General features: G+C 37.5%; 1 protein-coding gene across 1 annotated transcript in view; it reads right to left on the bottom strand.

The window, feature by feature from the left end:
• SLC26A7 (solute carrier family 26 member 7) overlaps positions 1-25,437 on the bottom strand; it is a 263,341-nt gene that overhangs the window by 118,717 nt on the left and 119,187 nt on the right. Inside the window, exon 5 of the mRNA XM_088799743.1 lies at positions 5,397-5,549. Within this exon, the coding sequence (XP_088655869.1) occupies positions 5,397-5,549 (153 nt within the window). The remainder of the gene's footprint in view (positions 1-5,396; positions 5,550-25,437) is intronic.

Below are 25,437 nucleotides of genomic sequence, written 5' to 3'. Positions count from 1 at the left end.
TGTAAAGATTACCTTATATTTTTTAATAAGGATAATTCTTATTGTTTTTGCATTGAATAAGCAACTGTTTTAATACTAGCTCAAGGTTCTTCTTCCCTGAGTTTATTTTCAATTCTGGTTTCATGAAACTTATGTAATAAAGCTTCCAAACATATAATAAGAATTTCTTAATGCCTACAGGACTTTGGAGTAAAATAAAATGGTTCACAGTTGTTGCTGCAATAACTACCAATAATCATAGTACCTTCCAGTTTAATGTCTTATTTGAAATAGAAAAACACACGTAATATAGATCACATGTGTCAAACATATCTCCACAAATTATCAAGAGTATAGAATCATCCAATGCCTAATTATGGAAAGAAGCCATCCATCTTAGTTCTACACAAATAAGTCATATCCCTTAGAGACAGTTTTTAATGTGGTAACCTTATACATTTACATAAACTTACATCATTTAAGCATCATAAAGGAATATTTCAATAAGTGAAATTATTTAGACATGACTTTTCATATACATGTATAAACCAAAGACCATTAAAAAATACTAAAGCCAACTAATGATAAGTTAGTAGACTGCGGTTGTGTTAACATTTCCTTTCCAATTTAAGGCTTTTAATTAAGAGTTCTCAGTAGAAGCTCTTGAAATTTCAAAATGTATGTTTTAATGTCATAAACCTTTATGGAGCAAAATATAACTTATTGCTTTGCCAAGTACAACAACAACAACAACAAAAATATCTTAGAGTACCAACCCTGGCCAGTGAAAATTATGAGTAGCCTTTCTTTTTTTTTTTTTTTTTTTTTGAGTAGCCTTTCAATAAAGCAAAATTAGGTCAGGGAAAAAGTGTTAATAGATCTGCCAATCATTAATGGGCATTTGTAAATTAATAATATTTCTATGCATATCATACAGATGCCAAATCAATACAATGTGCTATGATTTTGTTATTGCTTTAGGGAAAATCATGACAGAGATCTTTTGATTTTCACCCTTAGAAATGTCTCCATAATCAAAATCTTAGTTTATATGTTTTCTTATTTATGTAAAAAAAAATTACAAGCATATGAGAAATGGTGTGTAAATGGAAAACATGTGTGCCTCCTTTTCAAAATTATTGACTCAAAATGTTTCCTGTTCTTGCATTAATGTATAGTCACACAAATTAGCCCTCTTTTTTTTAGGTTTCTTTTTTATATATATTAAAGTTCATTGGGGCGACAATTGTTAGTAAAGTTACATAGATTTCAGGTATACAATTCTGTAATACATCATGTATATATCACATTGTGTGTTCACCACCCAGAGTCAGTTTTCTTTTCATCAACATATATTGTACCCCTTTACCCTCATCTACCATCCCCTACACCCTTACCCTCTGGTAACCACTAAACTATTTTCTATGTCTATGAGTTTTTGTTTCTTTGTTTGTCTTGTTTCTTCAGTTTTATATTCCATATATCAGTGAAATCATATGGTTCTCAACTTTTTCTGTCTGACCTATTTCGCTCAGCATAGTAATCTCAAGATCCATCCATGTTGTCGCAAAAGGTACTATTTTATCTTTTTTTGTGGCACAATAGTATTCCATTGTGTATATATACCACAACTTCTTTATACAATCGTCTATCGAAGGGCACTTTGGTTTCCATGTCTTGGCCACTGTAAATAAAGCTGCAATGAACATTGGAGCACATATATCTTTACGGATAAATGTTTTCAGATTTTTTGGATAGATACCTAGGAGACGATTGCTGGGTCATATGGTAATTCTATTCTTAGTTTTTTGAGGGACCTCCACACTGCCTTCCATAGAGGCTGCACCAGTCTGCATTCCCACCAAGAGTATATGAGGGTTCCTTTTTCTCCACAGCCTCTCCAACACTTGTTATTTGTCTTGTTGATGATAGCTATTCTAACTGATGTGAGGTGATATCTCATTGTGGTTTTTATTTGAATTTCTCTGATGATTAGTGATGTTGAACATTTTTTCATATGTCTATTAGCCATTTGTGTATCTTTGGAGAAATGTCTAATCAGGTCCTCTGCCCATTTTTTAATTGGATTGTTTGTTTTTTTTGGTGTTGAGTGGTATGAGTTCCTTATATATTTTGGATATTAGCCCCTTATTGGAGGTGTTGTTTTTCAAAATCTTGCTCTATAAATGTCAATTATGTCCATTTCACCTAATGTGTCATTTAGGGCTGCTGTTTCTTTATTCATTTTCTGTTTGGATGATCTATCCATAGCTGTCAATGATGTATTTAAGTCCCCTAGTATAATTGTGTTTTGGTCAATTTCTCCCTTTAGTTCAGTTAGTAGTTGCTTGATATATTTCGGTGCTCCCTGATTGGGGGCATAAATATTGATGATTGTTATGTCTTCTTGTTGTATAGTCCCCTTTACCATTATGAAATGTCCATCTTTGTCTTTTGTTACCTTTTTTATCCTGAAGTCTGTTTCATCTGATATTAGTATAGCTACAATACCATTTACTTGGAGTGTCAGTTTTCACCCTTTCACTTTGAATCTGCATTTGTCCTTGTATCTGAGATGTGTCTCTTGGAGGCAGCATATGGTTGGGTTTAGTTTTTTGATCCAACCTCCTACTCTGTGCCTTTTTATTGGTGAGTTCAGTCCACTTATATTTAGGGTGCTTATTGATATATGAGAATTTCCTATCTCTGGTTTTCTGGTAGGCTGGTGTCTCTATTGTTTCTTTGCCTTTTTGTTGCTGTCTTTTATTTCAGTGTGGTGGTATTCTATGACTTCTCCCTGTATTTCCTCTTTTTTTATGTTATATATTTCAATTCTGGATTTTTTTGAGTAGTTACTATTAAGTTAATGTAAAAGAAAGTTTCATATTTAGAGTATTCCACTTTCTTCAGTATGCTTACTCTCTCCATTCTCTTGTGCCGGTCCAGACCTTTGCTGTCTCCCCTTTTCTATTTTTGTTGTCACATATTATCCCTATTTATGCTGTGAGTTGATTTCTACACTGCAGTAGCAAGTTGTCTTTTTCCTCTTTTTTTAAAGTGGTTTTTCTTTTCCTTCTTTACCCTGTATGTGATGTTTACGTGCATAGTGTCTTATTTGGTGTAGGGGTTGCCATTTCCTACTTCTGTCTCTCCCTAATACTACTCATGGTTTTGTATTCTTTTGCTTTTTTGTTGCTGGACAAATAGCTTCCTTTAGTATTTCTTGTAATGCAGGTCATGTGTTAGAAAATTCCCTCAGCTTCTGTATGTCTGGAAAGGTCTTTATTCCTCCTTCATATCTAAAGGACATCTTTGCTGGATATATTATTCTTGGCTCATAATTTCTCTCTTTCAATAGTTTGAATATTTGATTCCACTCCCTCCTGACTTGTAGAGTTTCTGCTGAAAAATCTGATGGTAATCTAATGGGTTTTCCTTTGTAGATTACCATCTTCTTTTCCCTGGCTGCCTTGAAGATTCTTTCTTTGTTTAATTTTTGACAGTTTCAATACAATTTGCTGTGGAGAAGGCCTGTTGGCATTGAGGTCATTTGGTGTTCTATTTGCTTCTTAGATGTGAGGATCCAGTTCTTTCCGCAAGTTTGGGAAGTTCTCGTTGACTATTTGTTTGAATACTCTCTCCGTTCTCTTCTCCCTTTCTTCTCCTTCTGGTATGCCTATTGTTATTATATTGCTTTTTCTGAGGAAGTCAGGAAGTTATTGTAGAGTTCTTTCATTTCTTTTAAGTTTTATAGCTCTCTCTTCTCTTATCCTGTCTTTTCCAGATTTGTCTCTTTGATATCATTGACTCTTTCCTCCAGCTGGTCAACTCTGTTACCTAAGCTGGCTATTTCATTCTTCATTTCCTTTAATGAGTTCTTAATCTCCAGAGTTTCTATTTGGTTCTTCTTAAAATTTTCAGTCTCTTTCAGAAAATGTTCATTTTTTTCTTTGATTGTGTTTCTGATTTCATTAAACTGCCTGTCTGTGCTTTCTTGCATCTCATTGCATTTTTTAAGAACTGCAATCTTGAATTATCTGTCATTTAGTCCCATATTTCCATAACTTTAAGTTCATTTTCTGGAGACGTTTCATTTTCTTTCTGAGCTGCTTTGTTACCTTGATTATTCATAATAATGAACTATTATTTCTCTTTTTAGGCATCTACAGGAGTGGGTTCTGCAACACGTTGATAGGAAGAAGTCTTTCTTTTGTTTTCCAGTAGGTGTTTGTAGAATGTTTTATTTTCTCTCCAGTTGCAGACTTTTATTCTCTCTCACGCTGTAGTGTTATATTTTTTCTGCACTGTCTGGCTTCTCACACAATGGGGGGATTCCCTGGAAGGCCGGCTTCTCCTCTGTGAACAGGTTGCCTGGGTCATAGTGCACTGCTTCCATGGAGGAATGTGGAGAGCTTCTGAAGTTCTAAAGCTCTTCCTGCACAAGTTTCAGAGCCTGTGTATGTCAGCGGCTCTGTTTACTCCTGCAGGGATCTTCCCAGATCGGTGGGGACAGGTGCTGGGTCGGTTGTGAGAGGTGGCCCAGAGCAATGGCAGTGACCACCAGCACAGCCCATCTTGCACCCAAGGCTCCCTCCCCTTCGCCGTAACTAGTTGGGCTGCAAGTCCGTGGCTGTAGTTCTCAGAACTGCAAATATTCTGTTCTTTTGATCTGACACTGCTATCATGCCATTTCTAGCACTGGGCAGGTGGGGGTGGTGTGAGCTCTGTGAGGGTAGAGAAGGGTTGGCTAGGCTCTGTGCCTAAGCCTTCCATCCTCTGCTTGGCAGTGAGGGCTTAAACTGGAGTTTTCACCCTTCTCCCCTCAGTCTTTGCTCCGAGGTCTCTGCCCTGAGTGTTGGGTTCAACCGTGTTATGTATTTATCCTTCAGGAGGACTGTGGGCCATAACTGGAGCACTAGCAGTCCAAATTCTTCCCTCTCTGTTGGCTGTGGTAGGTAGTTCCGGATTGCAGGGAGCTTGGAGCTTCAAGCTCCAGTACGCACCTATACCCGTGTGGCCTGCGTCTCCACATTTTTCCCATCCCTCCTCCCCTGCTCACCCAATTTGCCCACCTTTTGTTGACTACAGTTGTGCATCTCTTTGTCTTGCCTATCTGTTGCTCAGGGAGTCCTTTGTGGAATTATAGTTGTTCAATTTGTTGTGAATTACAGGGGATATTTCAAGAGGCTCACCTCAGGCTGCCATTTTATGACATAATCTAGCATGTGATTTTTAGCACTTTTTTTAAAATTAAAGTTTATTGGGATTACAATTACAGAATTGTACACCAAATTAGCCCTCTTTTATTGAGAGATCAGAGTAACTGTGGGTTACTGTAGACAATATAGTGAATCTCGGCATGCCATTTTGCAACTGGCAAACATAAAGCCAAACGTAAATGTTGATTTCATACTTACCAAAATTAAATCAACAGGAAGAACAACTTTAATTTTCCTTTTAAATTTTTCGTTCAACTCTTTAACCAGAACAAGTACCACAATGCTCAGCAAGGATAAAAGCAGTGCTTCCAGTTGAACAGACTTGATGTTTTCAAAGACATATGCATAGATCTACAGTGATAAGAAAAAAATACAAACAAAAGTCAGGGTCTCCCATAATATAACAACATTGAAATCTGGTCCCAGATGAAGTCAGTGATGTTTTGTGAAAACTAATTAATGGTTGTAGGGTGGAAAGGTGGGGTGTAGAAGGGTGGTTAGTGCAAAGCTCTAATTCATTTGCGTGTACAAATGAATACCCTGATTCTTCCATCAAACTCAGGGTTTGCTCCTTTTTACATAAGGACAGTACTAGAGAGAATGATTCTTCTCCTTCCCAGCTACTTCAATGGGCAAAGATGCTAAAACTTATTAGTTACATGTAGAATCACCATTAAATGCAATGAGAAGACTATAGGCTCACTAGAACCCCAACATTCTCCCTCAAATCCCAGATTCAAATGTACACATGTATAAGCCACACAAATGTACACACACAAAGGAATTAAGTGATGGTATTTAACTAATATTCGACTTAATGTAAAATATTACTATGTTCTTAGTGATTCAGTATTTTATTTATTTGTTTATTACCACATACTTTATGCCAAACATTATGCTTGGTTCTAGGTCTACAAAGGTGAACAATTTAGACAATCCTCAGTATTCATGGAGATTACAGTCTAGTATATAAATTGTTAATTAAAGCAATATATTAGTGCAGGTTATGCTATAGACATAGAAACAGCACCAGAAGTATATATGTCGTAGAGGTGTTAGTGGTCAGGAGAGCCTTCCCTAAAGTAGATGAACAGGAATTAGCCAGGTTATGAATCATAGAAGAAGTAGGGGAAAGGAGTCTGGGGAAAACGTTTTGCCTAAAATACATATTTGTCAAACTTAGAGCATAGAATGTAAGGAGAAGAGTGTTTGACTTCCTGAAAAAAAATTCTCTAAAAGTAAGCAAGTCTATTTGAAGTTATATCTACATCAAAAAGTTTACCTGAAACTAGGAAGAAGATGTGATACATATTAATATCAGACTCTCAGTCTTGGTAACTTGGTAATTTTTCTGACTTGGCAGAAAAGTAGGATTAATATAGGAGTAATGTCAAAGAAAAGCATAAAATGAAAGCCCTTTCTAAAACTTCAAGCCGATATGTATTCAACTAAGCACCAATAACATTTTGCTCAACAAATTAAGATCTTACTGATAATTATATAAACATCTGATCTACTCATATAAAAAAAAAAAAAAACTAGGGTGAGATTTTTAAAGAATCCTAAATTGAGTGCCAGAGGAAAAAAATAATAACTAGCCTAAATCCAATCCACAGGACTGTTTGATATAAAGAAACCCAGTTGGAATTTTATTGTCTGGAAAATTAACACAATGCTACTCATATTCACATATAATATTATATGCCCAAAGATATTTGAAAGAGAAGTATATAGATGGGGTTGTATTATCATATATATGATACCAATTAAAACAAATGACACATATGTAAGAAAAATCAGAAAACAAACAAAAGCCCAGAAACGTATAACAGTTGTGTTGTAGAAAAGATTATACAATATGCCATATTTGAAACAAAATTAAGCAAAATAAAACATTCTAAACAAAATGTGGTTAAATATAAAATTGAAGTCATAGAAAATGTAGATATTAAAACGGGCAGAAGACATAATTAGAATATTAACAAAAAAAGAAATATAAATGGTGAATAAACACAAAGAGCTTAACCACATTTGTGATAAAAAATTGCAAATTTAAACAATAATAACAAAGCATTTTCTTTTAATCAAATTATTAATATTAATGATTTTTTAAATGATAATACTCAGTGTTGGTGAAATTTGGAGGAAGAAATTGGAACTCATTTATACTGCCCATGTGAGTATAATTTGGTACAATTTTTGGTGATCTGATAAAATGTATCAAAAACATATGAAATATTCTATCCTTTGCCTCAGCATCCCCATTTCGAAAATCTTAAGCTATAAACATAAATAAACTCATGTGACAAGACTTTATTACAAGGTCTTGTTTAATTTTAGAGTACACGTGTGTGTGTGTACATACATACACACACATACACACACACACAGACACGGGTCTGACAATTAAGTTCGCGACTCATCTTAGACAAAGTGCCACATAACTTATTGCTGAATATCACTATGGTGACATTCGAAGTACTTCTGTTAGGAAGCTATGCACCTATGCCAGTGCCTATTCTACCCTTCAATGCAATTTTGGAACTCTTTTTCTGAAATGGCCATCAGAGCTGTCATCGTATTACCTTTGGTGTCCTGAATGTCATCAAAAGGTCTTCCTTTCAATATTTCCTTTATTTTCAGGTAAAGAAGAAGTCATTGGGGGCCAGAGGGAGTGTGTTCCAATACAGTTATTTGTTTGCTGGCTAAAAACTCCCTCACAGAGAGTGTTGTGTCAGCTAGTACGTTGTCCTAATGCAAGAGCCATGAATTGTTGGCAAAAAGTTCAGATCGTTTTCATCTAACTATTTCATGCAACCTTTTCAGCGTTTTCAAACAGTAAACTTGGTCAACTGTTTGTCCAGTTGGTACAAATTCATAATGAATAATCCCTCTGATATCAAGAAGACTTAGCAACATCATTTTGACTCTTGATTTGGACTGACGGAAATTTTTTGGCCATGGAGAGTTGTCTGAGTTCCATTGTGCATTTTGATGCTTTGTTTCAGAGTCGTATTGGTACACCCATATTTCATCATCAGTGATAATGTGGCCCAAAACTTCATCTTGCCTCTCCACAAGGTCTTGGCAAACTTCAACTCTCCTTTGCTTTTGTTCATCAGTGAGCCCCTTTTGGATCATTTTTACACACACCTTTCTCATGCAAAGATTTTCAGTTAAGATTTTCCTAACTGTTTCTCTATCAATGTTTACTTGGTCTACTATGCTTTTCACAGTCAGCCATTGATTTTGATGCACAATTCAATGATTTTTTGCAATGTTTTCATCAGTTCTGCTCGTTACCGGCCACTCTGACCTCTCTTCATCAGTGATACATTCTCTCCTCTCAGAAAAACATTTAGTCCATTTGTACACTGCTGTTTTCTTCATGGTATTATCCCCATAAACTTGGACTAACATGTCCCTGATTTCACTTCCACTCTTGCCAAGTTTAAAAAGAAATTTAATGTTTGTTCATTGCTATAATTCAAATTCAGACAGTCTTGTGATGGCACACAAAAACATGCAATAGCAATAATGAACGCCACTCGGCAAGACACCACCACATGTTGACACGAACACAGTTGTGAGAAACTGGTATATCAAGGTTATGAAACCTTACCAAGCTGTTTCTACAGTGCTGCTGATGTAAGTACATGGTGGCAACTTCACGAACTTAATTGTCACACCTTAGTGTGGAGGTGCCAAAACTATCTGTACACATTTTAAGAGATGTTAACACTTTGATCAATGTTGTTCAAACAGTAGTTCACCATAATCAGAAAATCAGAAATGTCTGGATGCTGATAGTAACCACTTTGAGCACCTCTTGAAACTGCAGAAGTCAAAGTGACTTGTATTCATCTTTTGTTATTGGTATATATTGAGTATTACCATTTTAATATAGTTTCTTTCCTTTCTTAAAACGCATATACATTTTTTGGCACTATATTGTATTGACATGGAAAGGCATTCCTGTTATGGTGTTAAACGGGAAAAGCAGGTTTCAAATAAATAGGTATGATTTGACACAATCATGGGCTGAATGGCCCTTCCCCCACAAATTCATAAATTAAAGTGCTAATCCCAAGTACCTCAGAATGAAGGCAGGGCTTTAAAGAGATATTAAGGTAAAATGAGGTCATATACATTGGCCCTAATCAAATATAACTGGTGTTCTTATAAAAAAAGATAAGGACATAGACATTTTCACACACAGATGGAAGGTAGTAAAAAGGCAGTCATCTGCAAACCAAGGAGAGAGGCCTTAAAGGAAATAAAACCTGCCAACATCTTGGACTTCTAGGCACCAAGATAATGAGAAATAAATTTCTGACGTTTAAGCCACCCAGTTGTTTGTATTTGTTATGGCAGGCCTAGAAAACTAATACAGATTTTTTTTTATTAAAATAAAATTTTGGAGGAGGAAAAATGGCGGCATGAGGTGAGCCTCTGTAAAGCTCCCCTAGAATTTACAACGAATCGAACAACAAAAACTCCACAAAGGACTCCCTGCAGAGCAGACAGGCAAGACGAAGAGGCTGACTACCGAAGTCACCTACAGGTGGGAGAATCGCGCGAGCGGGGGGGAGGAAGGAAGGGAGAAGTGTGGAAACAGAGCCGCGCTGGCACAGGACGCAGACCTAGCTCAGTGCTCCGAGCTCGCTGCTTCCAGAAACTACTGCACCTGTGGGAGAGGGAAGAACTCGGACTGCTAGGGCTCTGCTTTATGGCCCACACGGCTGATGGGGGAAGCATATAACATGGCTGAACCCAACGCTCACGGCAGAGACCTTGGAGAAAAGACTGAGGGAAGAAGGCTGAAAACGGTGGTTTAAGCCCTCACTGCCAAGCAGAGAACGGAAGCCTTAGGCACTGAGACTAGCCGACCCCTCCCTCCCCTCCCAGAGCTCACCCCGCCCCCACATGCCCGGTGGTAGAAGCGGAGCAGTAGCCGTTTCAGATCAAAAGAATAGAATATTTGCTGTTCTGAGAACTGTGGACCGCAGATACAAATTCGCAGCCCAACTAGTTCCGGCAAAGATAAGGGAGCTGTGGAAGCAGGACCGGCTGTGGTGGTGGTCGCCGCCATTGCTCTGGGACACCTCTCACAACTCACCCCGCCCCTGACCCCACCTAGCTGGGCGGATCCCTGCAGGAGTAAACAGAACTGCTGAAACATAGGGGCTCTGAATCAGGAGCTGGAAGAGCTTTGGAACATCAAAAGCTCTCCGCATACCCACCGGGACACTGCGCCCTGTGACCTAGACGAACTATTAACAGAGGAGAAGCCCGTCTCCCAGGGAATCCCCCCATTGTGTGAGAAGTTGGAATAGTGCAGAGAAAACATAGCACTACCGTGTGGGAGAAGAAAAATAAGTTGCAGTTGGAGAAATAATAAAACATTCTAACAACAAGTACTGACAAACAAAAGAAAGAACACTTCCTATCAACCTGTTGCAGAAGACACTACTGTAGATGTCTAGGAAGAGAAATAGTAAACCAGTAATCGCCATGAATAACCAAGGCAACAAGATAGCTCAGAAAGAAAGTGAAAAATCTCCAGAGAAGGCATTTAAAGATACAGAAATATGTGACTTAAATGACAGAGAATTCAAAATTGCAGTTCTGAAAAAACTCAACGAGATACAAGAAAACACAGATAGGCAGTTAAATGAACTCAGAAACTCAATCAAAGAACATGATGAGCATTTTACGAAAGAGATTGAAATTTTAAAAAAGAACCAAATAGAATTTCTGGAGATTAAGAACTCAATAGAAGAAATTAAGAATGAAATAACCAGCGTAGGTAGTAGAGTTGACCAGATGGAGGAAAGATCTCAGAGACATCGAAGATAAAAAACTGGAAATGACACAGATAGAAGAAGAAAGAGACTTGAGACTTAAAAGAAATGAAAGAACTCTACGAGAACTTTCTGACTCCATCAGAAAGAGCAATATAAGAATAATGGGCATACCAGAAGGAGAAGAAAGAGAGAAGGGAACAGAGAATATATTCGAACAAATTGTCGATGAGAACTTCCCAAATTTGTGGACAGAACTGGACCCTCGAATCCAAGAAGCAAATAGAACACCCAGTTACCTCAATCCCAACAGGCCTTCTTCAAGGCACATTGTATTGAAGCTGTCTAAAATCAACGACAAAGAAAGAATCCTCAAGGCAGCCAGGGAAAAGAAGACGGTAACTTACAAAGGAAAGCCCATTAGATTATCATCAGATTTTTCAGCAGAAACTCTACAAGCCAGGAGGGAGTGGAACCAAATATTCAAACTATTGAAAGAGAGAAATCATGAGCCAAGAATAATATATCCAGCAAAGATATCCTTTAGATATGAAGGAGGAATAAAGACCTTTCCAGACATACAGAAGCTGAGGGAATTTTCTAATACATGACCTGCACTACAAGAAATACTAAAGGAGGCTACTCGACCACCATCAACAGGGACAATTTGTGGCAACCAAAACTCAAAAAAGGGGAGAGTAAAGGCCTGAACCAGAATATGGGAATGGAGAAAGTAAGCGTGCTGAAGAAAATGGAATACTCTAAATATCAAACTTGCTTTTACATAAATTTAAGGGTAACCACTCAAAAAAAATCCAGAACTGAAATACATACTGTAATAAAAGAAGAAACAGAGGGAAACATCATAGAATACCACCACACAGAAATAATAGACAACAACAAAAAGGCAAAGAAACAATGGAGACACAGCCTTACCAGAAAACTAAAGATAGAATGACAGGAAATCCTCACATATCAATAATCTCCCTAAATATAAATGGACTGAACTCACCAATAAAAAGGCACAGAGTAGCAGATTGGATCAAAAAACTAAACCCAACCATATGCTGTCTCCAAGAGACACATCTCAGCTACAAGGACAAGCATAGACTCAAAGTGAAAGGGTGGAAATTGACACTCCAAGCAAATGGTACCCAGAGAAAATCAGGTGTAGCCATCATGATATCAGATGAAACAGACTTCAAGGTGAAAAAGATAACAAGAGACAAAGATGGACATTTCATAATGGTGAAGGGGACTGTACAACAAGAAGACATAAGGGTCATCAATATTTATGCCCCCAATCAGGGAGCACCGAAATACACCAAGCAACTACTAACAGAACTAAAGGGAGAAGTTGACCAAAACACAATTATACTAGGGGACTTAAATACACCATTGACAGCTATGGATAGATCATCCAAACAGAAAATAAATAACGAAATAGTAGCCCTAAATGACACATTAGATGAAATGGACATAATTGACATATATAGAGCACTTCATCCTAAAACATCAGACTACACATTCTTTTCTAGTGTACATGGAACATTCTCAAGCATAGACCATATATTGGGACATAAAATCAGTCTCAACAAATTTAAGAAGATTGAAATCATACCATGCATATTCTCTGATCACAAGGCTTTGAAATTGGATATCAACTGTAAAAAGAAAGCGGGAAAAAACACAAATACATGGAGATTAAACAACATACTTTTAAAGAAGGACTGGGTTAAAGAAGAAGTTAGAGGAGAGATCAAAAGATACATAGAAACAAATGACAATGAAAATACATCCTACCAAAACTTTTGGGATGCAGCGAAAGCAGTTTTAAGAGGGAAATTTATGTCATTACAGGCCTATCTCAAGAAACAAGAAAACTCCCAAATAAATAACCTCATGTTACACCTTAAAGAACTAGAAAAAGAAGAACAAGTGAAATCCAAGGTCAGCAGAAGAAAGGAAATAACAAAAATTAGAGCAGAACTAAATGAAATAGAGAACAAAAAGACAATAGAAAAATTAATGTGACAAAGAGCTGGTTCTTTGAAAAGATTAACATAATTGACAAACCCTTGGCTAGACTTACTAAGATAAAAAGAGAGAAGACACTGATTAACAAAATCAGAAACGTAAAAGGGGAAGTTATCACGGACACCACAGAAATACAAAGGATCATCCAAGAATACTATGAAGGACTATATGCCACCAAATTGAACAACCTAGAAGAAATGGACAAGTTCTTAGAAACATATAGCCTTCCAAGGCTGAACCATGAAGAACTGGAAAATCTAAACAGACCGATCACCAGTAACAAAATTGAATCAGTCATCCAAAACCTTCCCAAAAGCAAAAGTCCGGGACCAGATGGCTTCACTAGTGATTCTACCAAACCTTCAAAGACGATCTAATACCAATCCTGCTCAAACTCTTCCAAAAAATTGAAGAAGAGACAGTACTTCCTAACTCATTCTACGAGGCCAACATCACCCTGATACCAAAACCTGGTAAGGACAACACAAAAAAAGAAAACTACAGACCAATATCTCTGATGAATACCGATGCAAGAATCCTAAACAAAATTCTAGCAAATCGAATACAACAATGCATTAAAAAGATTATTCATCACGACCAAGTGGGGTTCATCCCCGGGGCACAAGGATGGTTCAACATACGCAAATCCATCAATGTGATACATCACATAAACAAAATAAAGGACAAAAATCATATGATTATATCAATTGATGCAGAAAAAGCATTTGACAAGATACAACATCCATTTATGATTAAAACACTTAATAAAATGGGTATACAAGGAAAATACCTTAACATAATAAAGGCCATATATGACAAGCCCTCTGCAAATCTCATAATTAGTGGAGAAAAACTGAAGGCCTTTGCTCTACGTTCAGGAACACGACAGGGATGTCCCCTATCACCTCTGCTTTTCAACATAGTGTTGGAAGTCCTTGCCAGAGCAATCAGGCAAGAGAAAGAAATAAAAGGCATCCAAATTGGGAATGAAGAAGTTAAATTATCACTCTTTGCAGATGACATGATGCTATATATAGAAAACCCTAAAGACTCCACCAAAAAGCTATTAGAAACAATCAACGAATACAGTAAAGTTGCCGGCTACAAAATCAACGCACAAAAGTCCATTGCCATGTTGTCACAAATGTTCCTATTTCATCTTTTCTCACTGCCGAATAGTATTCCATTGTGTATATGTACCACAACTTCTTTATCCATTCATCTATCGAAGGACATTTTGGTTGTTTCCATGTCTTGGCCACCGTAAACAAAGCTGCAATGAACATGGATGGATCTTGAGAGAGTAATGCTGAGCGAAACAAGTCAGACAGAAAAAGCAGAGAACCATGTGATTTCACTGATATGTGGTATATAAACCAAAAACAACAAAAGAACAAGACAAACAAATGAGAAACAGAAACTCATAGACACGGACAATAGTTTAGTGGTTGCCAGAGGGTAAGGGGGGTGGGGGGGGGAGGTGAGGGTAAGGGGGATCGAATATATGGTGATGGAAGAACTGACTCTGGGTGATGAACACACAATGGGATTTATAGATGATGTAATACAGAATTGTACACCTGAAATCTATGTAATTTTACTAACAATTGTCACCCCAATAAATTTAATTAAAAAAGAAAAAGAAAAAAAAAGTCCATTGCCTTCCTATATACTAACAATGAAATCTCAGAAAAAGAAATACAAAAAACAATTCCTTTTGCAATTGCAGCAAAAAGAATAAAATACCTAGGAATAAACTTAACCAAGGATGTAAAAGACCTATATGCTGAAAACTATAAGACATTTTTGAAAGAAATTGAAGAAGACACAAAGAAATGGAAAGACATTCCGTGCTCATGGATTGGAAGAATCAACATAGTTAAAATGGCCATATTACCCAAAGCAATATACAGATTCAATGCAATCCCCATCAAAATCCCAATGGCATATTTTAAAGAAATAGAACAAAAAAGCATCAGATTTGTTTGGAACCACAAAAGACCCCGAATAGCCAAAGCAATCTTAAGGAAAAAGAACAATAATGGAGGTATCACACTTCCTGACTTTGGCTTGTACTACAGGGCTACAATAATCAAAACAGCATGGTATTGGCAGAAAAACAGACACATAGACCAATGGAATAGAATTGAGAACCCAGAAATAAAACCACATAAATATGGACAGATAATTTTTGACAAAGAAGCTAAAAACATACAATGGAGCAAAGACAGCCTCTTCAATAAATAGTGCTGGGAGAATTGGATAGCCACGTGCAAAAGAATGAAACTGGACTGCTATTTGTCACCATGTACCAAAGTTAATTCAAAATGGATCAAAGACTTAAGCATAAGACCTGACACAATAAACTGCATAGAAGAAAACATAGGTACTAAACTTATGGACCTTGGGTTCAAAGAGCATTTTATGAACTTGACTCCAAAGGCAATGGAAGTAAAAGCTAAAATAAACGAATGGGACTATATGAAACTTAAAAGCTTCTGCACAGCAAAAGAAACCATTGACAAAATAAAGAGGCCACCAACTGAATGGGAGAAGATTTTTGCAAACAGTGCCTCCGATAAGGGCCTAATATCCAGAATATACAAGGAACTCATGCAACTCAACAACAAAAAAACAAACAACCCAATTGAAAAATGGGCAGAGGACTTGAAGAGACATTTCTCCAAAGAGGACATACAAATGGCAAATAGACACATGAAAAAATGCTCAACATCACTAATCATCAGAGAAATGCAAATCAAAACCACAATGAGATATCACCTCACCCCAGTCAGAATGGCTATCATCAACAAGACAAATAGTAACAAATGTTGGAGAGGCTGTGGAGAAAAAGGAACCCTCATACACTGTTGGTGGGAATGCAGACTGGTGCAGCCGTTATGGAAGGCAGTGTGGAGGTTCCTCAAAGAATTATGAATAGAATTGCCATATGACCCAGCAATCCCTCTCCTGGGTATCTACCCAAAAAATCTGAAAACGTTTATAGATAAAGACACATGTGTTCCAATGTTCATTGCAGCTTTGTTTACGGTGGCCAAGACATGGAAACAACCAAAATGTCCTTCGATAGCTGAATGGATAAAGAAGTTGTGGTATATATACACAATGGAATACTATTTGGCAGTAAGAAAAGATGATATAGGAACATTTGTGACAACATGGATGGATCTTGAGAGTGTAATGCTGAGCGAAATAAGTCAGACAGAAAAAGCAGAGAACCATGTGATTTCACTGATATGTGGTATATAAACCAAAAACAACAAAAGAACAAGACAAACAAATGAGAAACAGAAACTCATAGACACAGACAATAGTTTAGTGGTTATCAGAGGGTAAGGGAGGTGGGGGTAAGGGGGATCAGATATATGGTGATGAAAGGAGAACTGACTCTGGGTGGTGAACACAGAATGGGATTTATAGATGATATAATACAGAATTGTCCACCTGAAATCTATGTAATTTTACTAACAATTTTCACCCCAATAAATTTTTAAAAAATAAAAATAAATAAAAATAAAATTTTTTTTTAAATCACTCATTTGGTCCTCTGCTTTCTAGTCCACTGGTGATTCCTTCTAGTGCATTCTTTATTTCAGTTATAGTAGTTTTGTCTTCTGACTGGTTCTTGTTATGGTTCCTATTTCTTTTTGTTGCTTACTATCTCTTTGATCCTTTCACTAAGTTGCCTGAGCATCCTTGTAACAATTGTTTTGAACTCTGTATCTGGTAGGATGCTTGCCTCCATTTAGTTTAGTTTTTTTTTTTTTTTTCCTGGAGTTTTCTCCTGGTCTTTCATTTGGGATGTATTTTTTTGTTTCCTCATTTTGGCTGCCTCTCTGTGTTTGTTCCTATGTATTAGGTAGATCTGCTATGTTTCCCAGTTTGGGCTGGGTGGCTTATGTATCAGGTGCCCTATGGAGTTCTGGGGCACAGTCCCTCTGGTCACCTGTGCTGGGTGGTCCAGCAGTGTCCATTGTGTGTGCCCCCCTATTATAGTTGAGCCTTGATCTCTTTTGGCATGTTAGTGGATGGGATTGAACCTCAGGCTGACTGGCTGTGGGGCTGGGCCACATCTACAGCTTATCGGCTGCTATGCAGGGGCTTACTCCATGGAGTGGGATTTGCTCCAGCAGGCTCTAGTACCTGTTGTGACCACCCTTTAGGTGTGCCATTTGTGCAACTAATTGGATGGTGCTTGGCTGTGGTCTGAAACTAAATTCCATGTGTGTTGATTCTTGGGCCTCTTGTTAGGGGCTCTGGTGCAGGCCCAGGTGAACCACTGCCTATGATCATTCAAGGACTACGTGGGAGGCAGTACAAAGTGATCCACAGTAAGTTGATCACTGTGCTGGACAGTGGAAGAGGCTGCACTCTGAACTGAGGATGGCTACTACCGGTACCAGGCCTGGGTTAGCTCCTCAAAAAGCCCAGGACACCCCGAGGCCCGCTGTCACCTGCTAGCTACCACAAGGCTCAGCCACTGATAAAGTCTCCTATGGTACATGGGTTGGATATTGTTAGGCCTCAGGGAAGGACACGTGTTGTTTACCAGGTTAATGTAGATTCTGGTTTGGTGCCAGTGCTGAGTCTGAAGCTACTTAGCTTTTGTCTCAGAACACAGCGAGGCTGGCCACTCACTGCCCACCTGCACTTGGAGACCCCTGACAGTTATCCAAGGAAGAGTGCAATATGAGCAGGGATGGCTGCTTGCTAAAAAATTGCCTCTGGTATTGCACAAGTTGGGTGGGTCAGGGCTCCAGGAAGTCACCAGGATGGAGCAAGTGGAGTTCACTAGGCCAGTGCAGATTCAGATTTGGCCATGTGAAGGAGGGAAACACAGGAAAGATGGTGTCTGCTTTCCAGCTGCACAGGAGAAGGATTCTACACAGGAAAAATGGCAACCAACCCTCCAGTCCTCACCCCAAAACCACACAGCTCATTCTCTCCTTGTATGTCTCTGACACCTCCTGAGGCACTTTCCCCCTGCCGGAGCCCAGGGTGAGTGTCTCTGAGGGCGTGGGTCTGTGTGCAGGCCCTTTAAGAGGATGTCTGGGTTTCCCACAGCCTTCCGTCCCACTCTGACTGTCAAAATTACCACTGCTTTTCACAGCCAGATGTTATGGGTGTTGCTCTTCCCAGCACCAGTACTCAAGGCTGGGGAGCCCAGTATCAGGCTGAGGTCCTTTCCTCCTTCAAGGGGGACTTCCATGGCTGAGGTATTCCTCCCGAGTCTTAACCACCACAGGGAGGTTTGGGGCCAGCCCGTTCTGTATCTCCACCCCTCCTGCCAGTTTCAACCTGACTTCTTTATATCCTTAGCTGTAAAACTTTTGTTCAGCTAGACTTCAGATGTTCTCCAGGTTGATTGTTCTATAATTTAACTGTAATTTTAATGTGGTCACTGGAAGTGGCAAGCACAGTGCTTACTACTCCCTTCTTGAATCCTTCTCTCTAAATCCGATTTTTATAACCTCATTTCTATTTGTCCACAGCTGGTTTCTTAAGTCTAGTTTCAGGGAATGAAAACTAGTTTTTACTTTAGCATACAGACTATTCTTATAGCAGCCCACTTGTTGGTGTTCTCTGCCCTATCTTTTTAACATCCCAAATATAATTTTACCGTAACTAAAAATATTGCGTCAAAAGAACGTATACAAACTATGTTCCTTAGCACCTCTGAAATTCTGCTTAGTAGGTTTCCTAATCAAAGGATTCAGTCCACCTTGTTGAGAGATTAGGAACATACCTGAGGCATCAACCCATCCAAACCTGAATTCTATATATGATGTTTGACAATTAAGTACGCAAACTTGCCACTGTGGACTTACATTGGCAGCACTGTATGACCAGCTTTGTAAGGGTTTCATAACCTTGGTATATCAGTGTCTCATAACTGTGTTCCTGTCAATGTGTGGTGGTGTCTTGCTGAGTGGTGTTCATTATTGTTGCGTGTTTTTGTGTGTTATCACAAGAATGTCTGAGCTTGAATTCGAACAATGAACAAACATTAAATTTCTTGTTAAACTTGTCAAGAGTGGAAGTGAAATCAGGAATATGTTAGTCCAAGTTTATGGGAATAATGCCATGAAGAAAACAGCAGTGTACAAATGGATTAAACGTTTTTCTGAGGTGAGAGAACACATCACTGATGAAGAGAAGTCAGGGCAGCGAGTAACAAGCAGAACGGATGAAAACATTGCAAAAATTCATTGAATGGTGCATCAAAACCATCAGCTGACTGTGAGAAGCATAACAGACCAAGTAAACATAAATAGAGAAACAGGAAAATCTTAACTGAAAATCTTTGCATGAGAAAGGTGTGTGCATAAATTGTTCTGAAGGAGCTCATCGATGAACAAAAGCAAAGGAGAGTTGAAGTTTGCCAAGACCGTTTGGAGAGGCAAGATGATGTTTCGGGCCATGTTATCACTGGTGATGAAACATGGGTGTACCAATGCAACCCTGAAACAAATTGTCAAAGTACACAATGGAAGTCAGCCAATTCTCCATGACCAAAAAAAGTTCTGTCAGTCCAAATGAAGAGTCAAAAATGATGTTGCTAACATTTTTTGATATCAGAGGGATTATTCATTATGAATTTGTGCCAACTGGACAAACAGTTAACCAAGTTTACTGTTTGGAAGTGCTGAAAATGCTGTGTGGAAAAGTTAGACAAAAACGACCTGAGCTTTTCACCAACAATTCATGGCTCTTGTGTCAGGACAATGCACCAGCTCACACGACACTCTTTGTGAGGGAGTTTTTAGCCAGCAAACAAATAACTGTATTGGAACACCCTCCCTACTCACCTGATCAGGCCCCCAATGACTTCTTTCTTCACCTGAAGATAAAGGAAATATTGAAAGGAAGACATTTTGATGACATTCAGGATGTCAATTGTATTACAATGACAGCTCTGATGGCCATTCCAGAAAAAGAGTTCCGAAATTGCTTTGAAGTGTGGACGAGGTACTGACATTGGTGCATAGCTTCCCAAAGGAGTACTTCGAAGGTGACCATAGTGATATTCAGCAATGAGATATGTATCATTTTTTCTAGGATGAATTCATGAACATAATTGTCAGATGACATATTTAACATTATCATTAATACTGTAACTCTTTCAGACAAAGAAAATATATTCAGTTAAAATGAAGACTTGCTGGTGAAAAGGATCAGGGTAATGTAGGTAATGCAGAGTCCCTTTTGTCCACACAGTTAAAACAACAACAACAACAACAACAACAATAACAACAAACCACGTGTATAATCAGATACATTAAGGAATACATTAAAGGTCAGAGGGTTTTATTTGTTATCTTTTTTTACATTATTCTATTGTATTCCACACCACTTTGAAAGAAAATTAGGTACTACAATATTATAGTTATCTGAGACGGAAATGATACTTTTCCTCTGTGTCTCTCTATTTTATAGATGGTAACTGTTCACAGAATTCCTACAAAAAGGAAGAAACAGTTTCCATTTTTCATATTTACTCCTTACGCAAAGTCCAGGACAAAAATCCAAAATGCTACTCAGTGAAATATATTCTACAGGAGATGGGGTTAGAGTGACGTTAAAAAAAATTTGTCCAAATGCTTTATCATAATCCAAGGATAAAACTGAAGGTATTGTTAAGATAATTTGTCAGGAGAAAAACAAAAAAAATCCAAATGTTTTACAGCATTTAGACGATTATTACTTACATTTTATCCATGGTATTAAAAGTATGCCATGGCAGTACTTGTGTAGAAAAAGGGGGAAATTGAAAAACTCTCAAGCCATACCAAATTTGCTGTATTGTGCATTTTGAGAATAAGTGTTTTCCGTAATAAAAATGATCACCTGAGAATGAAACGAATGAGAAAAAAAAAACCAGGAATTTTTAGGATTAAACTATAATTTGTAGAGCAAAGTATGTCTTACAAGATGCTCTAGAAGAACCTGGGGTGGGCAGAGGCTTATTATAACTAGCATAAAGAACACAATAGAAAAGCAAGTTAATAAGAAGTGTCATCCTAATGACTGTCATGTGGACCCACATAGAGAAATCACAGTTAAAGCAGGCTCATAAGAGATGGGTGGGATATAAAGATAGAGATAGGGAAATGGATAAACACACACACACACACACACACACACACACACACACACACAAACACAGGTCTAGGCAACCTAAGCACACATTAAAATTTCCCATTTCTAGTATAAATCCAGTCATCTAAGTATGCTGTCACATATTAAGCTCCAGTAGATAAAAATTCCTATTAAAGGTCATTCACTTCCCAGATCTCAGAGAATCAAAGACAGTTTATATCTGTTCAGATAAATAAGTAAGCTATTTCACCAGAACTGACCAATCTTTTTAATAAAACAGGAATTCATCTCATTTTAAGACTTAATACTAGTTCTTTAATTTGACCATTTATTATAACGACAAAAAATGAAAAATTAAATATGTATAAACAAATTCATTTTGAGATATTTCAACGAATGAAAATAGCCTATTCATAGTACATATATTACTTATTATTTTCTTTAGTGGGGAGACTTATCAGAAGCACTTAACGAACATTTACACACACACACACACACACACACACACACACACTCTTTATATAATGTGTTTTTATTTGATTTTTTTTTTATTGACAGATTCTCAACTCTTATAATTGTGTTGGGCAGATAGTAGGTACTCAATAAGTATTGTTAAATGAATGAATACTTTGGTCTAACATAGTAAGAGTAGCAATAAATCTGTAAATAGGAGTAGATCTTACCCTGAATAAGCAGAATGACAAGGAGAGGAAGGACCCAGATTATTCTTCTCTCTCTATCAATACTTGGGCTATGTCATATTAAGAGGATTGTAGTTATCATTTATTCATGCTTTCAACATGTTTTATAGAGGTTCTATTGTGTGCAATGCATTGAGCTAAATATTGAAGCTGTTTTTGAAGTAAACTGCAAGTAATCCACCTTTGATATAGTCTATCTGATCCAAATAATCAGATTTTTAATGCCTTAACCTTTATAAGAATGAAGCAAAATCAAAGCTAAAAAAACTCATTTTCAGGATTTATTTAAAGAAAAAAGGGAAATCATACCCTTTCAATAATTTCTGGGGTCATACCCATTCAATAGTTTCTCATTGTACAACTGCTACTGAAGTTCTAAATAAGGTCCCGCATAGAAACACCTGTGTATAAAGAAAAATATAAATTGTATACACTCTGTTAAACTTCATGAGGTAAAGGAAAAGATCTTAATATTTGAAATATTAACAAGTATTAAAAACTAAATGGACTTTCTGCTCTATAATCAATTAAGCAGAAAATCCTATCAAAATAACCCTTTTACCAACATTCTGGTTGCTTTGGATTTTGCTGTTATAAAATCTCAATGAGATAAAAAAAATATTTTAAGTGTATGATATCATGACAATTCTTCAGTAGCAATGATGAGTATATTTTTGAATTATCTAGAAAGGGACCACACAGAATATTCCAATATATATTTCTATGCTAAATAGAACATGTAAACCCTTTAGTATTATTACTTATCATTCCTGTGCTACCATTGTATTAAGAATCTGTTATAAATGTTTGTGTTTCATGATAGAAACAACAGAGTGATATTACAATCAGCATTTTTAATGTCTGTCAGCATGCTATTTTATAGTTGGTATAAAGTACTAACCTGCAATCAACAATTCTTAATTCCCAATATATGACTTTGAATCAGTCATCAACCACAAAACCAGGAATATCTCCAGGGGAAAAAAATGGTAACATTCATACATATTTACTACCATGTGTTCCAGCTATGATCTGAAAATACATTTGGCATAGTCTGTGCATAGAAATACAGCTAAAATTCAATGACAAGTGCCCTTATAAGAGACAGAGAGGATAAGACATGAACAAAGAGGGGAAGTCCATGCAGAGACAGATGCAGAGTTTGGAGTGATGCAGACACAAGCCAGGACACATTCCTGGACACATTCTGGAGCCACCAGAAGCCTGAAGAAACAAGGAATTCTCCCTTAAAACCTCCAGAGGAAGGAGTATGGTCCTTCTGACACTGTGATTTTGGACTTCTAGCCTCCAGAAATGTGAGGATAAATTTATGTTTGTTAAGTAATCAAGTTTGTGGTGATTTGCTATAGTAGCCACAGTACACTAACAATTACCAACTCAAATACATCTCACTTCTGAGACAACTCAAAAAGGGTGTACAAACTTAATTGTGTTCCCCTAAAATTCATATTTTGAAGCCCTAATCACTAGTATTGCATATTGTGACTTTATTTATAGATAGAGCTTTAAAGAGATAAATAAGTTAAAATGAGGCCATCAGGGTAGGTCCTAGTCCAATCTGACTGGTATCCTCATATGAAGAGGTGATTAGGACATACAAAGAGACACCGGGATGTGTATGCATAGAGAGAATAGCACGTGAAGAAGCAGGAGGATGGCCATCTACAAGCCAAGGAGCGCGGCCTCAGAAAACACTACTTGCACCTTAATATTTGACTTCCAGCCTCCAAAATTGAGAAAAAATACATTTCTGTTGTTTAAACCACCCAGTCCATGGTAGTTTGTTATGGCAGCCTTAGCAGACTAATACAGAGGGCAAAGGGAACTTAGAGCTTTTGCCTTTAGAATTATATATGTGCCCTAGTAAATTTCCTCCTCTTTAAGTTAATCAAAATAGAAGTGTTTTAAAATACAAAATGAAACTAAACAGAAAGCCTTTATTAACAGTTACGAAATAATTAGTATCATTAAAAGAGACAGACAACTAATTATCTGTCACACATAAATAGGCATGGTGGATAGCTATGGTAAGGATTTCAATTAAAGTGCCAAACAAAGGCAATATTTAGAAGACACTTGTCAGAGCCAGAAAAGGCCTTAGAAGTCAACAAGTTATACACATTAATTGTATATATGTACAAAGCAAGGCTCCAAAGACTAATGATTTACCCCAGGTGACTTAACTTGTGAGTGACAGAGTCAAGACTGACACAGTTTTCCTGAACCTTAGACCAACACATTCACCATTTTACCAATGCCTCACTCACTGTTCTCTCCTTTCTGTACAGCAAATGATTTCCCAAACTTCCCTGGTACTTCCTTTTTCCTTGGGATATAGAGGGGAAATGCCACCTCTTTGAAGGAGCATGCCGTCTATGATTTTGGTTGTTAGTGGTGGGATTCAGTGGCATCTGACTGCTTTTCAAGCAAAGTTCTTCTTACCCCTGGCTTTGTGCCTTCAACATCAGCAGTGGAATCATGTCAGTAGAAGGTAAGTAATAAAGTCTTCCAACTTGATTCTAAAGTCTGTGAGCACAGACTTTAGTACAGGGTCCCTGTGAGTACAGGGACCATTATTATTTTTCCTTAACATAAACATATTTCGTGAAAGTCTACTTGTATCTATATACTGTGCTTCCCTGAAAATAAGACCTAACTGGAAAATAAGCCCTAGCATGATTTTTCAGGATGACATCCCATGAATATAAGCCCTAATGCATCTTTTGGAGCAAAAATTAATATAAGACCCGGTCTTATTTTCGGGGAAACACGGTAGTGCATTCATCCTAACTCCTTCTTTCCACCCTGAACAGAGAAGAATTTTTATATTTTCCCTACCTCAAACAGATAGGGGGAGGACATATTGGGGTAGAATGATAGAGACTGTTTAAACTTCATCACTTTCTAAAAGAGTGGAGGAACTAACATTTCCAGAAATAATGCTAACCATCTGATATTCAATGAGCCATTTAATTTTTTCAATTAATACAAGGTGAGCATTATCATTTCCTCTTCACTCCATCACATTACCTGCCTTGAATTACACTAACTGGTTTTCTTTATTAATAGCGAGATTATCTTGTTCACCAATTTGTTTGTAGGACTCCTCCTTTCTTACTTCACATCCCTGCTCAGTATTTTAATAAAACTCCATGGGAACAAGGAAGTTATTTTTCAACTGCATCCTAAATGCCTATGAGGTGATCAATAAATATTTATTGAGTAAATATATTCTAGTGGTTCTTGAATCACAAATGCATACTAATCTTTTCCAATCCATATGTAGCTTGTAAAATATCCCCAGATTATTCTGTTGAACATGTCTGGTTTTGTAGCCTCACATTTAGTCCAACTCTCCCACTTTTCAGGTGAGGAGACTGAAGTCTGCTGTCAGCCTAGTTCTTTAAAGCAGCTTTTGAATCCTTGGAGCCTTTAAATATGAGCCATGATTGCCCAGACATGCTTTCTCCCTGTCCCAACTTGTTTTCAACTTGGTTATATTTTACTTCCACCCCTAAACAGATCCAAATTCCTGCTCGGGGGTCCTGAAAGTCA

This window comes from Rhinolophus sinicus, chromosome 7 (assembly GCF_057876585.1).
Source record: "Rhinolophus sinicus isolate RSI-liver-muscle chromosome 7, RSI-T2T, whole genome shotgun sequence".
Lineage (NCBI taxonomy): Eukaryota > Metazoa > Chordata > Mammalia > Chiroptera > Rhinolophidae > Rhinolophus > Rhinolophus sinicus.
This window is presented reverse-complemented; position numbering and strand designations above follow the sequence as displayed.